At 42.4% G+C, this 24,082-nt stretch overlaps 1 protein-coding gene across 5 annotated transcripts in view; it reads right to left on the reverse strand.

The window, feature by feature from the left end:
* The window catches only part of AMOT (angiomotin), a 71,894-nt gene that overhangs the window by 6,732 nt on the left and 41,080 nt on the right, over window positions 1–24,082 (reverse strand). For all 5 annotated transcript variants that reach the window (XM_041741065.1, XM_041741063.1, XM_041741064.1 and 2 more), the window contains 3 exons: window positions 16,509–16,658; window positions 15,613–15,803; window positions 457–579 (listed from right to left, as the gene is read on the reverse strand). In XM_041741065.1, coding sequence (XP_041596999.1) covers window positions 457–579; window positions 15,613–15,803; window positions 16,509–16,658 — 464 coding nt within the window. The remainder of the gene's footprint in view (window positions 1–456; window positions 580–15,612; window positions 15,804–16,508; window positions 16,659–24,082) is intronic.

A 24,082-nucleotide genomic window follows, 5' to 3' on the forward strand; every position in this document is an offset into this window, starting at 1 on the left:
TGACAAACTGGAGTCAGGGGAACAACGTATTTAGTGAGAAGATAAGAACCTCTATGAATGGGCCACAATTTCAGTTAATAAGTAAATGATCATGAGTTTATAAGAGGTGTCAGGTGCCCTACCTCCAAGTTGGAATGGATGTTTTTTTACTGTGCACTCTGCTGTAACACAGGGCTGAAGTCCGATGCTAGAAAGAATACCCCAGAGTGCAAATACCAGCGATACAGTTCTGGCAGAGGGAATATGGAAAGCAATTACCAAGGCCAACGGGGAAAGCAAGGTAAAGGTCACTGCATTTCAAATCCCAAGTAACAGGCTGGCAGGGTTGTGGGGGTCAGGGGAAGCTGTGTTGTCAGGTTTTTCAGCTGTGAATGAAGACGTCTGCCCTTCCCTTCTGATCTATCTGGTCTTGATACCTTCTTCTCAGATCTACCAGGGTCCGGATGGATTTTCTACCTGCCCTCCATGTCAAGGCAACGCTTGTTGGCCATCAAGATTTCTTCTTCCTCTTTCTGAATGCGAGCTTCCAGAGCCGTGTCGTAGCTGGTGTTAGGAGAGTGGCTGATGACTGTTGTGTCCCTGGGAAGGAAGATGACATTGATGAAGAAGACAAGGCAGCAAAACCAATGAATCCTATCATTTCCCTCCCAAGTCAAAAGTATTGCTGGAAAGCCATAAGCTACAGCGAGACTTGTTAGGAATGGCTGGTTTCTGGATGACTTACTGAAAAGAACCTCCAAGATGGGAAGGTTCAGCACTCAGAGCTAGAAGCGGTTTTCAGCCTGAGAACAGTTAGAAAAGTCAGTGAAGGATTCCACGAGAGATACACAGGCTCGCCTTCAAAACTAGACAGATAGGCTCCCAAAGCCTTCTGGCTGAGAGTCCCTTCAAGGTTTTTGATCATAGCCGGGTAATGGGAAGATATTTCTATTTCCACTTTATCTTATTATTTATATTGCACTTAAGATATAGATTTCCACTTTATTCTCATGACAGTTATGAAGGGGAAACGGCTAGACTTTGCTGAAAAACAAAGAATGTACTAGACAGCCATTGCTACAGATGTGTAACAACTATACCCGAATGCTAGAAACAAACTATGAACATGTCAACAGTGAAGGTCAGGTAGGGCACGCAAGCCAAGTGAGAAACAGGGCCTTTGAGTCAGTGCCACTTAATTCCTATCTGACCTACATCAGAAACATTCCAGTGCCAACTCAACAAGTCTCACCCCCATGACTGTTCTCTTGCCAGGGTCCCAACTGCACAAGGGACCATCCTGTTTCATTTGAAAGTCTCTAAGGCCATTAACTCAAAGACTCATTAATAAGGAGTAAAGTGTGTGTGTGTGTGTGTGTGTGAGAGAGAGAGAGAGAGAGAGAGAGTAAGAGAAGGAGGAGAAGGAGAAGAAAAAAAAGGAGGAGGAAGAGGAAGAAGGGAAGGCAGTGTTGGTGAGGAGAGGGTCTAGCCCGTGGGTGAGGCTGATGTCTACACAGCACAACTCAAAGACATATGGGAGATAACTGGGGGGGGAGGGGCAAGATGGCGGAGGTGTAGGGTCTCCAGGTCACCTGTCCTCAGCAAATTACCTAGAAAACCATCCAATCATCCTGAAAACCTACGAATTCGGCCTGAGATTTAAAGAGAGACCAGCTGGAACGCTACAGTGAGAAGAGTTCGCGCTTCTATCAAGGTAGGAAGACGGGGAAAAAGAAATAAAGAAACAAAAGGCCTCCAAGGGGGAGGGGCCCCGCGAGGAGCCGGGCTGAGGCCGGGGCGAGTGTCCCCAGGACAGGAGAGCCCCGTCCCGGAGGAGCAGGAGCTGCACCAACCTTCCCCGCGGAAAGGGGCTCCCCGGGAATTGGAGCAGGATCCCCAGAAAGGCGGGGACGCCCTCGGGCTCTCTGGGACAGTAACAGAGGAACTGCGCCCCGGGAGATGCGCCGAGCTCCCTAAGGGCTGCAGCGCTCGGCGGGGCCCGGAGCAGCTCGGAGGGGCTCGGGCGGCGGCTCCGCGGAGGGGGCTGCGGGGCTGCGGGGCTCCGGGAACAGCTTAGCGGCGGCGGCTCGGGCGGAGGAAGAAGCTCCGCGCAGAGGGGGCTGCGCGGCTCCGGGAACAGCTCGGAGGGGCTCGGGCGGCGGCTCCGCGGAGGGGGCTGCGCGGCTCCGGGAACAGCTCAGCGGCGGCGGCTCGCGCAGAGGAAGAAGCTCCGCGCGGAGGGGGCTGCGCGGCTCCGGGAACAGCTCGGAGAGGCTCGGGCGGCGGCTCCGCGGAGGGGGCTGCACCGCCGGGAGCGCGAATCCAACAGCGCAGGCCCCGGAGCACAGGGCGCCGGGACACAGCCCAGGATCCGGCCTCCCCCGGGACAGGCAGAGGCCGGGAGGGCCCAGGACAGCAAGGACGCTCCTGCCTGGAACTGAGCAGATCAGCGGCCCCGCCCCGGAGCCCCCAGGCCCTGCAGAAGGAGAGCCCCGGAGCTACTGCGGGGGCTGGATCCAGGGTCCCAGAGCTGCCCCCGCCACTGTGGCTTCCTCCCGGGGCCTCACGGGGTCAACAACCCCCACCGAGCCCTGCACCAGGCAGGGGCAGAGCAGCTCCCCCAAGTGCCAACACCTGAGAATCAGCACAGCAGGCCCCTCCCCCAGAAGACCAGCGAGACGGACCAGTTCCAAGGGAAGTCAAGGGACTTAAACTACACAGAATCGGAAGATACTCCCCCGTGGTTTTTTTTTTGTTTTTTGTTTTTTTGTTTTTGTTTTTGTTTTTTTTTTTTGTTTTTTTTGTTTTGTTTTGTGCTTTTTTTTCTCTCTTTCTTCTTGATTTCTGATTGCTTCCCCCACCCCCCCTTTTTTTCTTTTTTCTCCTTTCTTTCTTTTTCTTTCTTTTTCTTCTCTTTTTCCCCTATTTTTTTCTTCTTTCTCTTTTTTCTTTTTCTCTTTTCGCTCCTTCTCTCTCTTTTTCTCCTTTTCCCAATACAACTTGTTTTTGGCCACTCTGCATTGAGCAAAATGACTAGAAGGAAAACCCCTCAAAAAAAAGAATCAGAAACAGCCCACTCTCCCACAGAGTTACAAAATATGGATTACAATTCAATGTCAGAAAGCCAATTCAGAAGCACTATTTTACAGCTACTGGTGGCTCTAGAAAAAACCATAAAGGACTCAAGAGACTTCATGACTGCAGAATTTAGATCTAATCAGGCAGAAATTAAAAATCAATTAAATGAGATGCAATCTAAGCTAGAAGTCCTAACGACGAGGCTTGACGAGGTGGAAGAACGAGTGAGTGACATAGAAGACAAGTTGATGGCAAAGAGGGAAACTGAGGAAAAAAGAGACAGGCAATTAAAAGACCATGAGGATAGATTAAGGGAAATAAATGACAGCCTGAGGAAGAAAAACCTACGTTTAATTGGGGTTCCCGAGGGCGCGGAAAGGGAAAGAGGGCCAGAATATGTATTTGAACAAATCCTAGCTGAAAACTTTCCGAATCTGGGAAGGGAAACAGGCATTCAGATCCAGGAAATAGAGAGATCCCCCCCTAAAATCAACAAAAACCGTTCAACACCTCGACATTTAATAGTGAAGCTTGCAAATTCCAAAGATAAGGAGAAGATCCTTAAAGCAGCAAGAAAAAAAAAGTCCCTGACTTTTATGGGGAGGAATATTAGGGTAACAGCAGACCTCTCCACAGAGACCTGGCAGGCCAGAAAGGGCTGGCAGGATATATTCAGGGTCCTAAATGAAAAGAACATGCAACCAAGAATACTTTACCCCGCAAGGCTTTCATTCAAAATGGAAGGAGAGATAAAGAGCTTCCAAGACAGGCAGGAACTGAAAGAATATGTAACCTCCAAACCAGCTCTGCAAGAAATTTTAAGGGGGACTCTTAAAATTCCCCTTTAAGAAGAAGTTCAGTGGAACAATCCACAAAAACAAGGACTGAATAGATATGATGACACTAAACTCATATCTATCAATAGTAACTCTGAATGTGAACGGGCTTAATGACCCCATCAAAAGGCGCAGGGTTTCAGACTGGATAAAAAAGCAGGACCCATCTATTTGCTGTCTACAAGAGACTCATTTTAGACAGAAGGACACCTACAACCTGAAAATAAAAGGTTGGAGAACCATTTACCATTCAAATGGTCCTCAAAAGAAAGCAGGGGTTGCCATCCTTATATCAGATAAATTAAAATTTACCCCGAAGACTATAGTGAGAGATGAAGAGGGACACTATCTCATACTCAAAGGATCTATCCAACAAGAGGACTTAACAATCCTCAATATATATGCCCCGAATGTGGCAGCTGCCAAATATTTAAACCAATTAATAACCAAACTCAAGAAATACCTTGATAATAATACACTTATACTTGGTGACTTCAATCTAGCTCTTTCTACCCTGGATAGGTCTTCTAAGCACAATATCTCCAAAGAAACGAGAGCTTTAAATGATACACTGGACCAGATGGATTTCACAGATATCTACAGAACTTTACATCCAAACTCAACTGAATACACATTCTTCTCAAGTGCACATGGAACTTTCTCCAGAATAGACCACATACTGGGTCACAAATCGGGTCTGAACCGATACCAAAAGATCGGGATAGTCCCCTGTATATTCTCAGACCATAATGCCTTGAAATTAGAACTTAATCACAACAAGAAATATGGAAGGACCACAAACACGTGGAGGTTAAGGACCATCTTGCTAAAAGATGAAAAGGTGAACCAGGAAATTAAGGAAGAATTAAAAAGATTCATGGAAACTAATGAAAATGAAGATACAACCATTCAAAATCTTTGGGATGCAGCAAAAGCAGTCCTGAGGGGGAAATACATCGCAATACAAGCATACATTCAAAAACTGGAAAGATCTCAAATTCAAAAGCTCACCTTACACATAAAGGAACTAGAGAAAAAGCAACAAATAGACCCCACCCCCAGCAGAAGAAGAGAGTTAATTAAAATTCGAGCAGAACTCAATGATATCGAGACCAAAAGAACTGTGGAACAGATCAACAGAACCAGGAGTTGGTTCTTTGAAAGAATTAATAAGATAGATAAACCATTAGCCAACCTTATTAAAAAGAAGAGAGAGAAGACTCAAATTAATAAAATCATGAATGAGAAAGGGGACATCACTACCAACACCAAGGAAATACAAACGATTTTAAAAACATATTATGAACAGCTGTATGCCAATAAATTAGGAAATCTAGAAGAAATGGACGCATTCCTGGAAAGCCACAAACTACCAAAACTGGAGCAGGAAGAAATAGATAACCTGAACAGGCCAATAACCAGGGAGGAAATTGAAGCAGTCATCAAAAACCTCCCAAGACACAAGAGTCCAGGGCCAGATGGCTTCCCAGGGGAATTCTATCAAACGTTTAAAGAAGAAATCATACCTATTCTACTAAAGCTGTTTGGAAAGATAGAAAGAGATGGAGTACTTCCAAATTCGTTCTATGAGGCCAGCATCACTTTAATTCCGAAACCAGACAAAGACCCCACCAAAAAGGAGAATTACAGACCAATATCCCTGATGAACATGGATGCAAAAATTCTCAACAAGATACTAGCCAATAGGATCCAACAACACATTAAGAAAATTATTCACCATGACCAAGTAGGATTTATCCCTGGGACACAAGGCTGGTTCAACACTCGTAAAACCATCAATGTGATTCATCATATCAGCAAGACAAAAACCAAGAACCATATGATACTCTCATTAGATGCAGAGAAAGCATTTGACAAAATACAGCATCCATTCCTGATCAAAACCCTTCAGAGTGTTGGGATAGAGGGAACTTTCCTCGACATCTTAAAAGCCATCTACGAAAAGCCCACAGCAAATATCATTCTCAATGGGGAAGCACTGGGAGCCTTTCCCCTAAGATCAGGAACAAGACAGGGATGTCCACTCTCACCACTGCTGTTCAACATAGTTCTGGAAGTCCTCGCCTCAGCAATCAGACAACAAAAAGACATTAAAGGCATTCAAATTGGCAAAGAAGAAGTCAAACTCTCCCTCTTCGCCGATGACATGATACTCTACATAGAAAACCCAAAAGCCTCCACCCCCAGATTGCTAGAACTCATACAGCAATTTGGTAGCGTGGCAGGATACAAAATCAATGCCCAGAAATCAATGGCATTTCTATACACTAACAATGAGACTGAAGAAAGAGAAATTAAGGAGTCAATCCCATTTACAATTGCACCCAAAAGCATAAGATACCTAGGAATAAACCTAACCAAAGAGGTAAAAGATCTATACCCTAAAAACTATAGAACACTTCTGAAAGAAATTGAGGAAGACACAAAGAGATGGAAAAATATTCCATGCTCATGGATTGGCAGAATTAATATTGTAAAAATGTCAATGTTACCCAGGGCAATTTATGCGTTTAATGCAATCCCTATCAAAATACCATGGACTTTCTTCAGAGAGTTAGAACAAATTATTTTAAGATTTGTGTGGAATCAGAAAAGACCCCGAATAGCCAGGGGAATTTTAAAAAAGAAAACCTTAGCTGGGGGCATCACAATGCCAGATTTCAGGTTGTATTACAAAGCTGTGGTCATCAAGACAGTGTGGTACTGGCACAAAAACAGACACATAGATCAATGGAACAGAATAGAGAACCCAGAAGTGGACCCTGAAATGTACGGCCATCTAATATTCGATAAAGGAGGAAAGACTATCCATTGGAAGAAAGACAGTCTCTTCAATAAATGGTGCTGGGAAAATTGGACATCCACATGCAGAAGAATGAAACTGGACCACTCTCTTTCACCATACACAAAGATAAACTCAAAATGGATGAGAGATCTAAATGTGAGACAAGATTCCATCAAAATCCTAGAGGAGAACACAGGCAACACCCTTTTTGAACTTGGCCACAGTAACTTCTTGCAAGATACATCCACGAAGGCAAAAGAAACAAAAGCAAAAATGAACTATTGGGACTTCATCAAGATAAGAAGCTTTTGCACAGCAAAGGATACAGTCAACAAAACTAAAAGACAACCTACAGAATGGGAGAAGATATTTGCAAATGACATATCAGATAAAGGGCTAGTTTCTAAAATCTATAAAGAACTTATTAAACTCAACACCAAAGAAACAAACAATCCAATCATGAAATGGGCAAAAGACATGAAGAGAAATGTCACAGAGGAAGACATGGACATGGCCAACATGCACATGAGAAAATGCTCTGCATCACTTGCCATCAGGGAAATACAAATCAAAACCACAATGAGATACCACCTCACACCAGTGAGAATGGGGAAAATTAACAAGGCAGGAAACAACAAATGTTGGAGAGGATGCGGAGAAAAGGGAACCCTCTTACACTGTTGGTGGGAATGTGAACTGGTGCAGCCACTCTGGAAAACTGTGTGGAGGTTCCTCAAAGAGTTAAAAATAGACCTGCCCTACGACCCAGCAATTGCACTGTTGGGGATTTACCCCAAAGATTCAGATGCAATGAAACGTCGGGACACCTGCACCCCGATGTTTCTATCAGCAATGGCCACAATAGCCAAACTGTGGAAGGAGCCTCGGTGTCCATCGAAAGATGAATGGATAAAGAAGATGTGGTTTATGTATACAATGGAATATTACTCAGCAATTAGAAATGACAAATACCCACCATTTGCTTCAACGTGGATGGAACTGGAGGGTATTATGCTGAGTGAAATAAGTCAATCGGAGAAGGACAAACAGTGTATGTTCTCATTCATTTGGGGAATATGAATAATAGTGAAAGGGAATATAAAGGAAGGGAAAAGAAATGTTGGGAAATATCAGGAAGGGAGACAGAACATAAAGACTCCTAACTCGGGGAAACGAACTAGGGGTGGTGGAAGGGGAGGAGGGCGGGTGTTGGAGGGGAATGGGTGACGGGCACTGAGGTGGACACTTGACGGGATGAGCACTGGGTGTTTTTCTGTATGTTGGTAAATTAAACACCAATAAAAGTTAAAAAAAATAAAAAAAAAAAAAAAAAAAAAAAAAAAAAAAAAAAAAAAAAAAAAAAAAAAAAAAAAAAAAATAACTGGGTATCCCTGGGTGGCTCAGCAGTTTAGCACCTGCCTTCGGCCCAGGGCATGATCCTGGAGTTCCGGGATCGAGTCCCACGTCAGGCTCCCTACATGGAGCCTGCTTCTCCCTCTGCCTGTGTCTCTGCCTCCCTCTCTCTCTGTCTTTCATGAATAAATAAATAAAATCTTAAAAAAAAAAAAAAAAAAAAAAAAAAAAAACAAAGACATATGGGAATCCTATATCGTCTTGATAAATGAGGTCATACATCTTTCTTTAGTTCATTTAGAACTAGTGGTAGAAAAAAAGTGAAGGGAATGAAGAAAACTGGATCTCCTTTGAATCACTTGGAGGGAAAGAAAAAGGGATTAGGAAGAATATTGATGTAATTATATTGGTCTTCAAGGAAAGCTGACAATAGACCAAGAAAACAATGAATTGGCACTGTTTCATTATACTTCCTATGAGAACGAGGATCTGTGGGAGAATTTTCTGTTGGCAGCTAGCTGTGTTCTCTTAGCTTAGAGATTGTGACCAGTACAGATGGGAAGGAAAGGGCAGGGGATAGAGGCAGCAAGCTGGTATTAAAGTTAGGGAATTTGGGTGAGTTTACATAAAACCACTGTTTCCCCAAATGCTTGTACTTTATATGCAGAGCTAAAACAATGTATCTGAATGGTGAAATAATTGTAGTGCAAGTGGCTCCCATCAATTGCTAAGTTTGAAATATTTTAGCATCTCAGAATTTTCCACTTGCTCTGGTGAGTTCACGTGCTTATAGTCCTACCAGGAATGGCACTTATGTTCCAAAGTAGCCAAGGGGATATGGCATTGTGCAATGTGGAGAGCACAGGTTCTGACTAGAGACTACACCAGGGTCAAATCCCACTTTCCCAAGTACTCTGCCACTAACAAATTCTATGAGCCCGGTAAGCTCATAGAATTTAACTCCTCTAGTGCTCAGTGTTCTCATATGCAAGATAGAAATCAGCATTATACCTACATCTCATGGCATTTTGGGGGGGGAAGAAGTCAAAGTATGCCTGTAAAAGATATGGTGGCAGGCACAGTAAAAACACTGAATACAGTCATCTATTAGTTATGAGAGAAAAGTCTATAGGTAGAAGAAGAGTAGCAGACAAGATAGTGTGACTTTAAAGAATTTCAGCTCCAAGATAATATCCTGGAGGCAATTCCTGCAGGGCATAGTTCCAATGGGATGGCTGCTTCAGAGCCAGGCCGCTCTAAAGTGTTCATGGTGTCTATGGACACTGGGACATGAGCGCATGGTTTGTCACTGGGGTAGCCAGTGCTGGCTCAATGCCACTTTCACTGCATAAAAGACCATTTCGGGGACTCAGAGCCCTGCCAGCTAATTGATATGGACACTGTGAACTCCTCAGGAATGGAGCCTGAAAATGTGGGGCACTTAGTGAATTCCTACAGAGCTGCCAGGACGGCCTTCAACATCAATCTTCCTTCTAGAAGACTGGCGCTACTAAGCCAATGGCTCAGGCAAAAGCAAGCAAGCACAGCTTTGGAAGGAGCAACTTGACCTGCTTAACTTCCAATACTCTGAGACCATCCTTACACACATCTGGAGTGAACTGCTGGCTTGAAAACATCACCTGCATATTCCAAAATGTAGATCTCTGAGCTTAATATCCTCCATCTGAATTCTTAATAAATGAGTTTCTGGCAACTATCCTTCCAATCATCTCTCTCCTTCCTTTGTCCAATGAAATTCTCATCACATTGCTTACATTGCTTTCTAGAATGTCACCCATGATTTCCTAACTAAAACATCTAGTGTTTTAAACTTTTAAACTTCAAATCCATCCTTCCTGAATGGGTATCATCGTTTTGTTGATTTAATATGTGAACTCGACTATGAGTACGACACTGTGTTTGAAGTTACTGCGATACTAAAAAGTGGCTACACATGCATAAGACTAGTCCCTGACTGCAGGAGACTTGCAAGACGAGGCAAAAAAAATAAATAAACAGGCAAGGGGTACCTGGGATGGCTTAGTCAGTTAAGCATCTTTCAGCTCAGGTCATGGTTCCCAGGGTCCCAGGTTCAAGCCCCAGGATCCTGGGTTCAAGCCCCAAGCTCCCTGCTTGGGGAGCCTGCCTCTCCCTCTCCTCCCCGCTCCTGCTCTCTCTCACTATCTCTGTTGCTATCTCGGTTTCTCTTTGTCTCAAATAAACAGAGAAAATCTTTAAAAGAAAGTAAACAGGCAAACAATTTAATTAGGACAGAAGGGATTTTGAACTTTATTACAATTGGCACTGAAGATTATTAGAGCTTTTTGAGGGGAGTGATGTGATCCAAGCTCTGCTTTAGAAAGATAGCATTATCTCTGGGTGAAATACGATAGGGGGTAGGGGAGGAATACACTGGACTTGGGCAAACCAGTCAGAAGGGTTATTGTAATAATCCCAGCAAGAGATACTGAAATGACGAAGTGATGCAATAGTAGGGGGAATGGAACAGGCATAGGAGGCAGAATTGCTACAACTTGAAGACTGCTTAAATGTAGTTGTTAGGGGATCCCTGGGTGGCGCAGCGGTTTGGCGCCTGCCTTTGGCCCAGGGCGCGATCCTGGAGACCCGGGATCGAATCCCACGTCGGGCTCCCGGTGCATGGAGCCTGCTTGTGTCTCTGCCTCTCTCTCTCTCTCTCTCTCTCTCTCTCTCTCTCTCTCTCTGTGACTATCATAAATGAATAAAAAAAAAATTAAATGTAGTTGTTAGAGCGAAGAATGAATGAGAATTGTGTTGTTTCTAATTCAAATGACTAGAAAAAAATGGCATACCACTCACTTTCCATGATAGGAAAGTATGGAGAAATCTTTGGGAAAGCATTATAATGAGTTTTGATTTTAGTTACATCGGAGTTAACATGTCTTATGAATAGCCATATGACAATATCCAACAAGTTGCTGACAATTCTAACTTTAATCTAAGGGATGTCAGACTTACTATGTGAAGCTGTAGTAGAGAACAAGATAACTAAGACAAGAGGTAGAACGAGGAGAGAGTCATGGACAGAAACTGAGAAAAACCTCCAAGGAAGGAACAGATAGGCATGTATAATATGTGTGACCAGCTTCTACCTCTTACTTTCCTCTTCCTTACTTCTTTCCCAGATTTACATCACCCAAAATAAACACAAAACATTGCACGTTCAGAGAAGGTTAACAACCTAATTCAGAAAATGCAAACTCGTCAATTACACGGCCCATTGGGTTTGTTATCTTTTTTTAAAAAAAATATTTTATTTATTTATTCATTAGAGACACAGAGAGGCAGAGACATAGGCAGAGGGACAAAAGCAGGCTCCATGCAGGGAGCCCGACGTGGGACTCAATCCCATGTCTCCAGGATCATGCCCTGGGACAAAGGTGGCACTAAACCACTGAGCCACCTGGGCTGCCCACAGGTTTACTATCTTTTTATCCCTTTGCTGCTATTCAGAAATAAAGTCACCGCTTGTGAACTTCAATCTGCATTGCCGAATCCATCCCTCTAGGATGAATTACTCCGTAGGATTGCCCTCATCTAATATTAAGCATCTGGATAATCTCTAGGAGCACCACAATACAGAGTTATACTGTGTGTCATATTATTGTGATTATTTATAATATTTTTAAGTGACTAAGTAATAAACCTCAAATGGTCACTCTTGAATGGTTCATAATCCCTATTTCACTACCTTGAAATCATCATTTCTGGGAGGCAGCAGAGGACAGTGGTGAAGGTGTCAAAATGTCATTTGCAATCCCAATTCCTCTTCTTAGTAACTGTGTGTGATCTTGGACAAAGTATTTACCCTATCTGTGCTTCAGTTTCCTCATCTGTGGAACAGGTAATAGTATTTATCTCAAAGAATTATTGTGAGGATTAGCAATAATTGTAAAGTACTTAGCAGAGTACCTTATGTAGAAAATACTACATGTGATTTCTTGCATTGACTATTTTCCCTTTGACAAGTGGTGCTTCATAGAATGCAAGTGCTAAGAGGGGTATGAAAAGATCACCTAATAGGTCTTCTACCTGAGAAAAGACAGTTGTCTGTTACTATATTCAAATCTCTATTTTCATGATTCGCAATGGCCAAAGACCAGAAACAATCCAAATATCCATTTTTGAGTGAATGGATAAACAACTGTGGTATAACCCAAACTATGGAACACTGCTCAGCAATGAAAAGGAATAAACTACCAATACGTGCATCAACTTGTGTGAATCTCAAAATAATTATGCCAGGTGAAAGAAATCAAACACAAAGAGTATATACTATATGAATCTTTTATACAATCTAGAAAAAGAAAAATTATAATGCCAAAAAAATCCAGATTGATTGTTGTCCTGGGGTCAGATGGGGGAGGAAGGGATCAAGTTGAAGGGGCACAAGAGAACTTTAGAATGTGTCCTCTCTCTTGATTGTGGCAGTGGCTCCATTATTGTATACACCTGCCAATGTTTATCAAAGCATACACTTGAACTAGGTGTTTACTTAATTTGTAAGAAATACCTTAATTGGAAAAATTCTACAACTAGCACTGATACTGCCCAAGCAACAGTTCCTAAATGTGCAGCCTGTTATCTACCTATGAGCTATTACACTGGGAATATACTGAGATACTAGCCGAATACACAGGAACCAAGCAGGCCATTAAAATGTGGCACTAGATTTACAGATTTAAGTTACAGAGTTACACATCATTTCCTTCTCTTTCACTTCTTTTCTCCTTCCTTCCTTTTTGCTTCTTTCTCTCCTTCCTTACTCAAATACATGTTGAGCACTTTCCATCTGCAGCCAATATCCTAGGCACTTAAAAATTATTTGGAAAGAAAACAGAACATAAACCTTTTACATTGAAAGGGGCAAAGAGGGATCCCTGGGTGGCGCAGTGGTTTGGTGCCTGCCTTTGGCCCAGGGCGTGATCCTGGAGACCCGGGATCGAATCCCACATCGGGCTCCCAGTGCATGGAGCCTGCTTCTCCCTCTGCCTGTGTTTCTGCCTCTCTCTCTCTCTCTCTGTGACTATCATAAATAAATAAAACTTTTAAAAAAGGGGGCAAAGAGCAGAACTGTGGTCAAATTTTTAGGGTTGAGAGGAGGCAGAATGAAACCACTGGGCAGAAAAGCAATGGCAAGAGATGTTGGAAGGGAAGGTGGAAGAGATCACAGGCTCTGAAATGAAGTTTTCTGAATGCTACCTTCCAAATCTGAAGTCTCATTAGGAAAGGAAGAAAAGGGGGGAGTCCTGGGTGACTCAGTGGTTGAGCGTCTGCCTCCGGCTTCGGGTGGGGTCCCAGAGTCCCACAATCAAGTCCTGTATCAGGGTCAAGGAGCCTGCTTCTCCCTCTGCCTGTGTCTCTGCCTCCCTCTCTCTCTCTCTCTCTCTCTCTCTCCGTGTGTGTGTGTGTGTGTGTGTTTCTCATGAATAAATAAATAAAATCTTAAAAAAAAGAAAGGAAGAAAAGGGAATCTCTGTGGCCAAGCATAAAAGGCATTATCTTTGAAAAAATTAGCATAATCCTGGAAGAGAAGGGTCTGGAGCAATTACCTAGTCCGATAATCTCATTTTGCAGGAATTTGAACACAATCTCTCAATTCCTCCTGTGGACTGGATTAAAAGGCATGCAAAAAGTATACAGTCCAGATACAGGATGTTTGTCTGAGGAACTAACATCAGGTATTTCTACTAGGTGTATACTGGCTGCTTTTTATCATATGAAATAATAAACACACACATTTTACTGAAAACAGTGATTCCATGAAAACTTTCTATGGACTGATTTCAACAAATTTGATTTAAATTAAATCTACCTTATGGAAGGCAACAGATTCTAGAAAGAAATCTGTTTGACAGGGGGTTTCCTCCAATACTCAAAACTTTCCAGGGAAGAAGGAAGGGGGAGGGTTCATTTCTTTATACAAGGATCCCAGGGACAACCTCTTAGCTTCACTGCCTTTCCTAATCTGAAGTCTATGTTGGAGTCAGTTTTAGCAGTGAATCTCCCAGCACCAAAAACCCTGGCCACTCAACATTTTTTCATGTTGCACACCTTTATAAGCGGTATCTGTCTCAGCTTCTGTGCAAAGATGGCAGAAATTGTCCTGTATCTCATTTTCAGTGTTAGGGTTGCCGAGTAACCTTTGGATAAGCACAGGGTACAGGAGTTTATTTGGAAGGTAGCAGCTAGAATTCCACTTAACTGTGCTTCTAATCTGCCTCCAAACTTCCCGAGCATCTTTGAGCACAACTGGGCTTCTGTGCCCTCTGTTACTGCCCTGGCATGTACCAAGCACACTGTTTGCAGAAAACAAAGACAGGTAAGCTTAAGCTCATGAGGACCTTAAAATTAGGGCAGAGGTGATTCCCATCCCTTTAAAGTTTTTAGAGGATACCTGGAGACGGGAAGAGTGTGGTAGAGATGTCTTCCTGGAGAACTAAGAGTAGGTTTGCAAACCACCAGCCCAGCTCTCCAGCGCTGCCCTCCCTCTGATTTGGCAGGAGAAGGAATCACAGATAAATGTGTCCTCCACCCCCTCCGCACAGGATGTACATCCCAGCCTAGACTCTAGCAAGTGTTTCCACATTTCTCCAGCTCACCATGTTTAGGAGAACGTTAAAAACAGCACTGGGGTTTTTAATAACTTTCTGGGTAGAGACTCTATGGGTGTAGTGTGCTCTGGCAGCCCCTCAGATACCCAACTGTAGCCGAAGGCTCTTGTCCATCTCTCCAACAAACAGGCCACCTCATGATTCAAATTTAGTTTTTGTTGCTGTTTCTTTCTCTCTTATCCAGTTCATGATTACAAACAGCCATGAGACAGATAAACGGGGTAAGAACACTGTTTCCTCCCAAGATCAAGATTTAATGTTTTCACATGAAAGGGGGAAATCTCAGAGGCAAAATAAATAAATAAAATAAAACAAAATCCTCCAGCCACTTTCTCTCCCTTACCAAATGGAATATGACCATCTCCATGTCATGCACTCATGAACACAGAGAGTGTGGCCTTCAAATATAGACCTGCTCAAAGGGCAGGATGGAGCCATGTTGAGTATAGCCCTTGGCATAGCTTGGGTGAGTCAGAGCTACCAAATGGCGGCAGCCACTCCTGAGTGACATTTCATTTCTGAGTGGGATTTCTCTGAAGAGGCCTCCACTCCAGTCCTGGGGCTAAACAAAGAAAACTGCAAGAAGCTGTGGCTCTGATGAAGGAGGTGTGCAAACGTTCACTTGATCCCACCTGCAATTGTTCTGGTTCCCAAGGAGAGCCAAGCTATAACTCTAGTGAGTTCATAAGTTAAGGTCAATTTTCAAATTCCTGACCTTCTGCCCTCACAATCTGTTTCACTAGATGAAAGAAAACACATTTAAGCAGAGACTGGGGGTAGGGGGAGGGAAAGAACATTACAGAAAATAACAAGAGAAATGGAAAAATCCATTTTATCAGTCACCTTTGTGTTCTGCCCCCACCCACCCAGACCCTTCAAGCAGTGACTCTGGCAGCCAGCTACTTACCTCTGAGCAGCAACGGTTGCAGCAGCATCTAGAGCAAAATGTCTCATCACATTCTCCTCCAAATACTTCTGTTCCCATTTAGTCATATCGGCTTCCAGGGCCAGGATCCTCTCCTCCTTCTCCCGAAGGAGCTCCATCAATGCTGTGGCATTGTATTCGGAAACATTGGTGGGCTGAGAGTTGCCCTGGCGCTGGTTGGGGAGATACAGAGACCCCTCAGGTTAGTGAGAGAACCGTGGTGGTTGAGTCCCATTCGAAGAGCCCTCAATCTTGGAGAGGATTACTGCCCAAGCCACTTCAGTTTGGATTCTGATTCAGAAGCAAGGGGCATCCAAATTTCCTCTTAAGGCAATGGGACTTTCTATCTTGGGCTTCAATATGAGACTCCCTTGGTCAGGAAAGAAGTAATCACTATTCTTGCCTGCCAGCATGGTACACAACAGAAATGGACATTAAACACCTAGGACTGGGGCCCTACTTTGCCCCTAACTTGTTGTGTGGCCTTAAGTGAATCATGCAACCTTTTCTGAGTCTTGATTTTCTTTCATCTAAAAATGAGGAGGGCTATGGCCAGATGACTCTAAAGGCCATATCCAATTCTAAACTGTCTAGGAGTCTATTTGCACAGCATCTTACTTCTTACAGGGCTTATGGTTCATCTGAAAATAAAAGGTGCAAAGATAATAGGCATTAAGGATTTTTCCAGGATAGGAAGCAAAGGAAGCCAACTTCATCTTTATAATTGGAAAGCAGTCTGGAAATAAGATCAAGTAGGGGCCAAAAAAAAAACAAAAAAACCTAAAGATGAGCACAAGTGTGGTTTTTGTCACCATGTCAGACACTAAATGAAAAATAACCAACCAGGAATGATCTCATTTTCTTTCAGGTCTCCATACCTGCTGTATTCTCAGGGATTCCAGTTCCCTCTCCAGCCGCGTCCTAAGACGATGCTCCAACTGCTCACGTTTTTCGCATGCCGCCTGGAGCTGTACGAGGGCTTGCTGCATCTTCTCCACCTTATCCACATACACCTGCTTCTTTTTCAGCTGGAATTCCAGGTTGGGAGGGTTGCAAGATGGAACAAAAGAGAACAGGATCAATCATGCATCCCCCAAATCCAGCTTTGTGTTTAGATCTCTTTCAGTCCTGCTCCAAAACAAAACAAAAATAAAAAAAAATAAAAAAAGAATGAATGGTAAGAAGGTCCTTCATGATGAGTAGAATGCTGCCTTGTACTTATACAGAGAATGTGACGAGGAAGAGGACTTAGGAGCTCTCTTTCATTTTTTCTTCTTCCCCCGCCCTTGTTTTCCCCAGACCTATTTCCAACAGTAGAGTCTGTCTTAGATGGCAAGCTTTTAAAATTATTAAAATAATAATCCTTATGGCAAGGTCCTCACCTCTGCTCTTCTTCACTCTAAACTGGAATAGTCCAGGGGCAGTGATGTCTTATTTTGGTCATTACAATAGAGAAATTCTAAAAGATAAAAGGGGGGCCCTCCAGGGAGAAAACCTTAATTTGGTGTGGAAAGGAAACCACTCCCCCTTCCCCCTTATATAAGTGTCTTCTCTCCAAGTGACAAAGAATGGGTGCTGAAGATCCAAAGAAGTCAGAATTGTCTTTTTGAAGTCTGTGGTCCTTGTAATTATCCATTACAGTCATCACTGTCCTTTTGGACAATTTCTGTTTCCCAAAATTGAAGCTACCACACAATGGTTTTTAAGGGTCTTTAATCTCCTCATTGACTAGCACTGCCCCACTAGATATTTATTAAAAGAACACAGGTCACTTGCAGTTTCTGCCTCAGTCATGAGCCTGAGTTGATAACATTGGACCATAATTTCTCACCCTTATTCTGGGACCTTTAAAGATATCTAAAGACTCGAACTAATGAATTGAATCTAAGACTAAATGAATCAAACATGATTCTTCCTCTTTCCAAGCCTATGAACCATAACTAAAAGCAAAGGTGGAAGCAGGTTAGGACAACGAAATTAAGTTCTTTGTACCCTTGTAATTCATAAGCTAAATCCTGGCTCCATGGGAATGGTGGGATGAGGAGGATCCCAGGGCTCTTTACAGAAGGCATATACCTCCTCAACACTTAGGAAGAGAGGAGTTAGTGCAGCCTTCTCAGCTTGTTAGTCAATGAGGTTATACTTTTTATTATTTTTTTTATTCATGAGAGACACACAAAGAGAGAGAGGCAGAGACAGGCAGAGGGAGAAGCAGGCTCCTTGTGGGGAGCCTGATGTGGCACTCGATTCCAGGACCCTAGAATCACGACCTGAGCCAAAGGCAGATGCTCAACCACTGAGCCACCCAGGCACCCCGAGGAGGTTATGTTTTTCATCATTATTTGTGGGGTGCCTCTCTTGATAATAAAATCAACCTATGGGGACACCTGAGTGGCTCAGTGGTTGAGCATCTGCCTTTGACTCAGGGCATGATCGCAGGATCTGGGATCAAGTCCCACATCAGGCTCCTGCAGAGAGCCTGCTCCTCCCTCTGCCCATGTCTCTGCCTCTCTCTCTCTGTGTCTCTCATGAATAAATAAATAAAACATTTTTTAAAAAATCAACCTATGTACTCTTTCTAAAGCAGAAATCCCTCTGAGCTAGTCATATCTGTCATTATAATTTTCATGGAAGCTGAGGTTAGGGATACTTTCACTATTAAGATCTAAATCAAAATATTATCAATAACCTTGTCAAAAGGAAATTGAAGGATTCAGCTCAACTCTAACTTGTCAACAAATTCCCAAGCCCTTTGAACTACCTAGGCAGATAGTTGCAATGTTAGAACTTACCTACCCTTCCAGTATTGCCCACCCCCATTTAGCTGGGCCAAGACAGCAGGACTAGCCAGACTCCCCCCATCGAGGAAACCAGGCAACTTCTTAACGGTAATGAGTTCAAATCATTGCTGTCTAGAATGGCCAGTCAGACAGCAAGAGCATGTGCTGAACTATCCTTGTCTTATAATTGCCTTCTCCCCAAATCAGAATTGCTTAACTTTATCTAGGTTGCAGAAAACCTGTCTCATATTTTCCTACTAGATCTGTGGTATGCTTTGCCTAGGTGACTAAGAAAACTTTTAAAAAAAATTTCCTATAATTTTTTGACATTTCCTTTAATTCTGGGACCTACTTCAATGTAGCCTTATAAACCAGCTGAGGGGATCCCTGGGTGGCGCAGCGGTTTGGCGCCTGCCTTTGGCCCAGGGCGCGATCCTGGAGACCCGGGATCGAATCCCACGTCGGGCTCCCGGTGCATGGAGCCTGCTTCTCCCTCTGCCTGTGTCTCTGCCTCTCTCTCTCTCTCTCTGTGACTATCATAAATAAATAAAAAATTAAAAAAAAAATAATAAACCAGCTGAGGTGAGTTGGAAGTCTACATGTTTTTTATCAACTAGACATTTCCCTAGGAAATAAAACAAAACAATACTCATCATTCTCTTTCTCTCAGTAAGCTTACACTTCTCCTTCCTGGGATGGGTCACCATTTGTAACAACACTGAGTACGGCAATGAAGACTGTTAGGCCACGCATGTCTCTGCTTTCCTATTTGCTAAGCTTTGAATAATTGGAGAGCAAGGAATATTCTCTATCTTCACCTTCTGGGTTCTATAATCCTCATGAGCTATTTAAAGTTGAATGCATTTATTTGTGAATCACTCTGAAAATCCCAAGGGAGCAGTACAATGCTAATGCACAGGATGTTAACTATAATTACTTAGGCTTATAGCAGTTATACTTAAAGGCAATTAAAGTGAGCATGCAGTTCTTGCCTTGATGGTAAAGTACTCTGGTGTAAGCTCAGAGAACTGAAAAATAAGCAGTCCAAGGCCAGGTGGTTATTTCCATGCCCTGCTTTTCTGGAAAAAGGAAACATTAATATCTTAGCAAAAGCATCTCCAGCAGTAGGAGTTACTCAGCCAACCTTCTGGAAGGGAAAATGGCTGAAGACAGGCATGCAGGTCAGACAACATCCACAAAGCAGGCCAAAAAAATCCAATTATATTTTGCCACTGGGATGGTTATATATATAAGGTACCGAGACTATTGCTGCTGGCATTATTCTCCTGCTACCTTTTTTATAAGAAAAACAGGTATAGCTCACCCATAAATACCCACAGTCACCTAGTAAATACTTAATCCCTGGACAAATTATGACAGAAAAGGACAATTCTAGGATTCTACCAATGCAAGACCCTATAGATGAAATCAACAAGTCAGCTATATTCTAAGTTACGTGCTCTATGTTTCCTAGGTCTTTTATTTATTTATTTATTTATTTATTTATTTATTTATTTATTTTAGAGAGGGAGGCAGAGGTGCAAAGGGAAGGGGAGGGAGAATCTTGAGCAAGCTCCACACCCATCGCAGAGCCCAATGCAGAACTCCATCTCACGACCCTGAGATCATGACCTGAGTCAAAATCAAGAATCGGATGCTCAAGTGACTGAACCATCCAGGTGCCCCTAGACCTCACCCATATTTAGAAAAAAACAAAGGTAGGTCTGTATGGCTCATTAACTCCTCTACAATGGTTATTTGCTTCATTTTTACCTTCATCATGATAAAGCTCCTTTTGTTTTCTGCCTCTCCTCTGTATATTGTCTCCTGTGATAAGCTCCTCAAATGTTAAACTGGTAATTAGGACATTCTGGGTTCCCAACTTCATCTTTCAAGGTCATCAGAAATGTCAGTGGTTCCTTCTTAGGTAAAGAAAGAGGCCACATAGTAAATGATTCTGGTTATAAGCTTTGGCCTCAGACTGTCTGTGTTCAAATCCTGGCTCTCCCACACACTAGGTTTACAACCTTAGATAAGATCCTTAATCTCTCTGAGCTTCCATTTATTTATTCATCAACATGGAGATGATGATGATGTGATATACCTCTAAAAGGATCAAATGAGAGAACACATGAAGTGCTTAGTAGACTGCCCAGTACAAAAAGTACTTAAAATTGTTCTTTTTTTGAAGAGAAAGTTAATGCCAAATCACACATGCTCTAATCCTTTCAACTTTGAACATTCATGCCAGAAAGCCTAGATATGGTTTTCATTTCAGTGACTCTCATTATCATATCAGTGTCTAATTAAGACATACCAAAGAGACAAATAACAATAAAGAGAGAAACAGATTAATAAATATAGAGAACATACTGGTGGTTGCCAAATAGGAGAGCAGTGGGGGGGATGGGCAAAATGGGTGAGGGGGATTAAGAGGTACAAACTTCCAGTTATAAAATATGTAAGTCATGGGGATGAAAAGCACAGCATAAAGAATGTAGCCAATAATATGGTAATACACTTATCATGGTAAGCATTTTATCATGTACATACTTGTTGAATCACAATGCTGTACACCTACAACTAATATTGTAGGTCAACTACACTTAAAGATTAAAAAAAAAGACATTAAAAATCTAGCCATTTTCCCCCAGGAAGATATACAAAAATTAAGCCTCAAGGTGCTTGGGTGGCTCAGTCAGTTAAGCATTGATTTCAGCTCAGGTCATGATCTCAGGGTTATGAGATCGAGGCCCATACCAGGTTCTGCACTGGGAATGGAGACTGATTAAGACTCTCTCACCTTCTGCCACACACCCCCCGCCGCCAAACAAAAAGAAAAAAAAACTAAGCCTCAAACACTTCATATGACAGAGCTTCAGATATCTTTATGGGACAAGGCCATTCACTGGCAATACAATTAGAAGCAAGGACTAGGTAGCTGCAAGGACACCATATTTTCTCCAAATTACCTGACTTGGGGGCACCTCCACTTTGTGAGAAATAAATATTTACAGTCAAAATTACCATTGAAAGAGCCTTAGGCAGAGCTCATTCCCCACCACATACACACACACATGCACGCACACACAAGAATCAGCTATTTCTATTTGACAGCAAAATGAAAGGTAAAAGAACATAGTGGCAATCAGGAGACTTGAATTCTAGTTCTAGCTCCACTATTGATGGTAATTTGCTTCCCTACTTTTGGCTTCAGGGTCCTTGTTTGTAAAAAAAATGAGGAGGGTTATAGGAGTCAGCAAAGCAAAATGGTCAGCAGCAGGCCAAATCCATCCATCCCCATTTCTTTACATACTGACTATCATTGCCTTCTGGCTAGAAAGGCAGAGTTGAGCAGGTGCACTTGCAAAAGAAACTGTGTGGTCTACAAAACTGAAACTATTTACTCTCTGGTCCTTTGTAAATAAAGTGAAAGACAATGGAGTGATTTTCAAACTGTTCTGTGGAGTGATTCAGAGGCCACTATGGAAGGTAAGTTGTATCAGATACCTTCTCTTGTATGTGTTTTATATTTTAGGGTTCCACATAAAACTTAAGATCCAAACAAAGATTACAACATTTTTGAAAATATGTAGGAATATATATTGCATGCTGTCTGTCTAGGATTCCTAGAGATTGGGCCTCCCATCTTACCCTATTCTATTATCTTTTCATACTTGACTCTTCAGCATGGTTAAATAATTTAAGGTTCCTGAGGACCCCATGGCTCATTGCCCTTGGATATGGCATTCTTAGTCTTAGGAGAGAACACTGACCAGTAAGTTTTAAAAAATTAAAAAAGAAACCCACACTAGGCTACATAGATGGTCTCAGATGGGCTCTGATAGTCTTCCAATTCACAAATATTTCATGGATCTGCTCTTCCCCTTTCACCTTCAACACTGACCAATAATTAAGAAAGGAGGCAAAATGAAATCCTAGAATTCTGTATGAGCACATTCTTGGAGGTAAAAACAAAACAGAAGTTCTGCCTTAGTTTGTATGAATGTACATGAAAAAGACAGAACATATAATGTGTGTACTCTCCATAGAATCCTAGATGATCCTATAGTTTTTCTATGTCTTCAGTATTCAAGAAAGTGAAAAGTTTACTTGAAACATTTCCGAAGTCAAGGTAGTGGCTCAGGTCTAAAGATGAGTACCCACAGGCCTCTAGAAGAAGCCAAGTAAATCCATCATTTAAACCAAATTCCCTCTGGATATTCAGTGAATAGGGGAAATCATTCTATCCATTCAAGTTTTCTTACCAAACACCAATTTTCAAAAACTTGTCAAAGCTCCCTTTCCTTTGCTTTCTTTGATTCTATGTTCTCCTATTGTGGTTCCTTAAATCAATCTTATTTTCTGTCTTGATATTTTAGACTCACCTTCCCTTCCAACCCCATCTCTGCCTCTTGTTATACCACAAAGGTTTAATCTATGATAGTTTATTCTTTTGCTTCTATACTGATGGTTCTTAACTGGGAGCTATGTCTCCCCCAGGGATCACACAGTAACGTGTGGAGACATTTCTGGCTGTCATAGCTAGGGGTAGGCTTCTACTGGCTTTTTGTGGGTAGAAATCAGGTATACTGCTAAACATCCCACAGTTCATAAGATAGCCTCCTCTACGACTACCAGTGAAGAATTATCTGGCCCCAAATGCCAATAGCCTTGAGGTGGAGAATCCTTGATCTGCATTTACGCACTACTGGAGATCTCATTTATCCCCACTTTCAACAACTGCTTATATTCACATGTTAATTTTATCATACTCTCTAGTCACAGACCTCTAGCCAAGTGCAAGATTTCTCACTTTGACACTTAATGTGTCCCAGACTGCTTTTATATTTCCTAAAAAGGCTATCCTTTTGATAGTTCAGTCATTATCATCACTTACTCTATTTTTCCAGTCTCAAAATCTTGAAATTATTGTTTTTCTTCTTTCCTCTGTCCACCATACCCGATCTCTATTACTATGTATTAATTCTAACATATCTCATATTCTTGTTTCCATATATTTTCATGGCCTACATAGTTCTTTTCTTTAAAGATTTATTTATTTACTTGAGGGAGAGAACACAAGCAGGAGGGGCAGGGGAAAAGGGAGAGAAAATCTCAAGCAGGCTCTGTGCTGAGTGTGGAGCCCAACATGGGGCTTTATCCTACAACCCTGAGACCATGACCCATGCCAAAACAGAGAGCTGGACGCTCAACCAACTGCACCACCTGGGTGCTCCTTTAGCCTACATAGTTTTAAATTCTAATTTCACAACTAAGTTATTAGAACAACTTAACAGATCTCCATACTTTCAGTTGCCCTCTCCCATCTGCATATAAGCACATGTACACACAGACACACAGTCCATCCTATATACAGTTGCTATAACAGACTTCCTCAAGTAGTATGTTATGGGACTGTTTTATTTAAGAACAGAGCAATCTACTGCTAGCATATCCATTCAAGTAGTATTGATTAGGTACCTACTATATCCTAGGCACCTTCATACCTTCTCTCTCACTTCTTTTCTCTTTAAGATTTTATTTATTTATTCATGAGAGACACACAAAGAGGCAGAGACATAGGCAGAGGGAGAAGCAGACTCCCTTCAGGCAGCCCAACGCAGGACTTGATCTCAGGACCCCAGGATCACAACCTGAGCCAAAGGCAG

The sequence above is a fragment of the Vulpes lagopus genome, chromosome X (assembly GCF_018345385.1).
Source record: "Vulpes lagopus strain Blue_001 chromosome X, ASM1834538v1, whole genome shotgun sequence".
NCBI lineage: Eukaryota > Metazoa > Chordata > Mammalia > Carnivora > Canidae > Vulpes > Vulpes lagopus.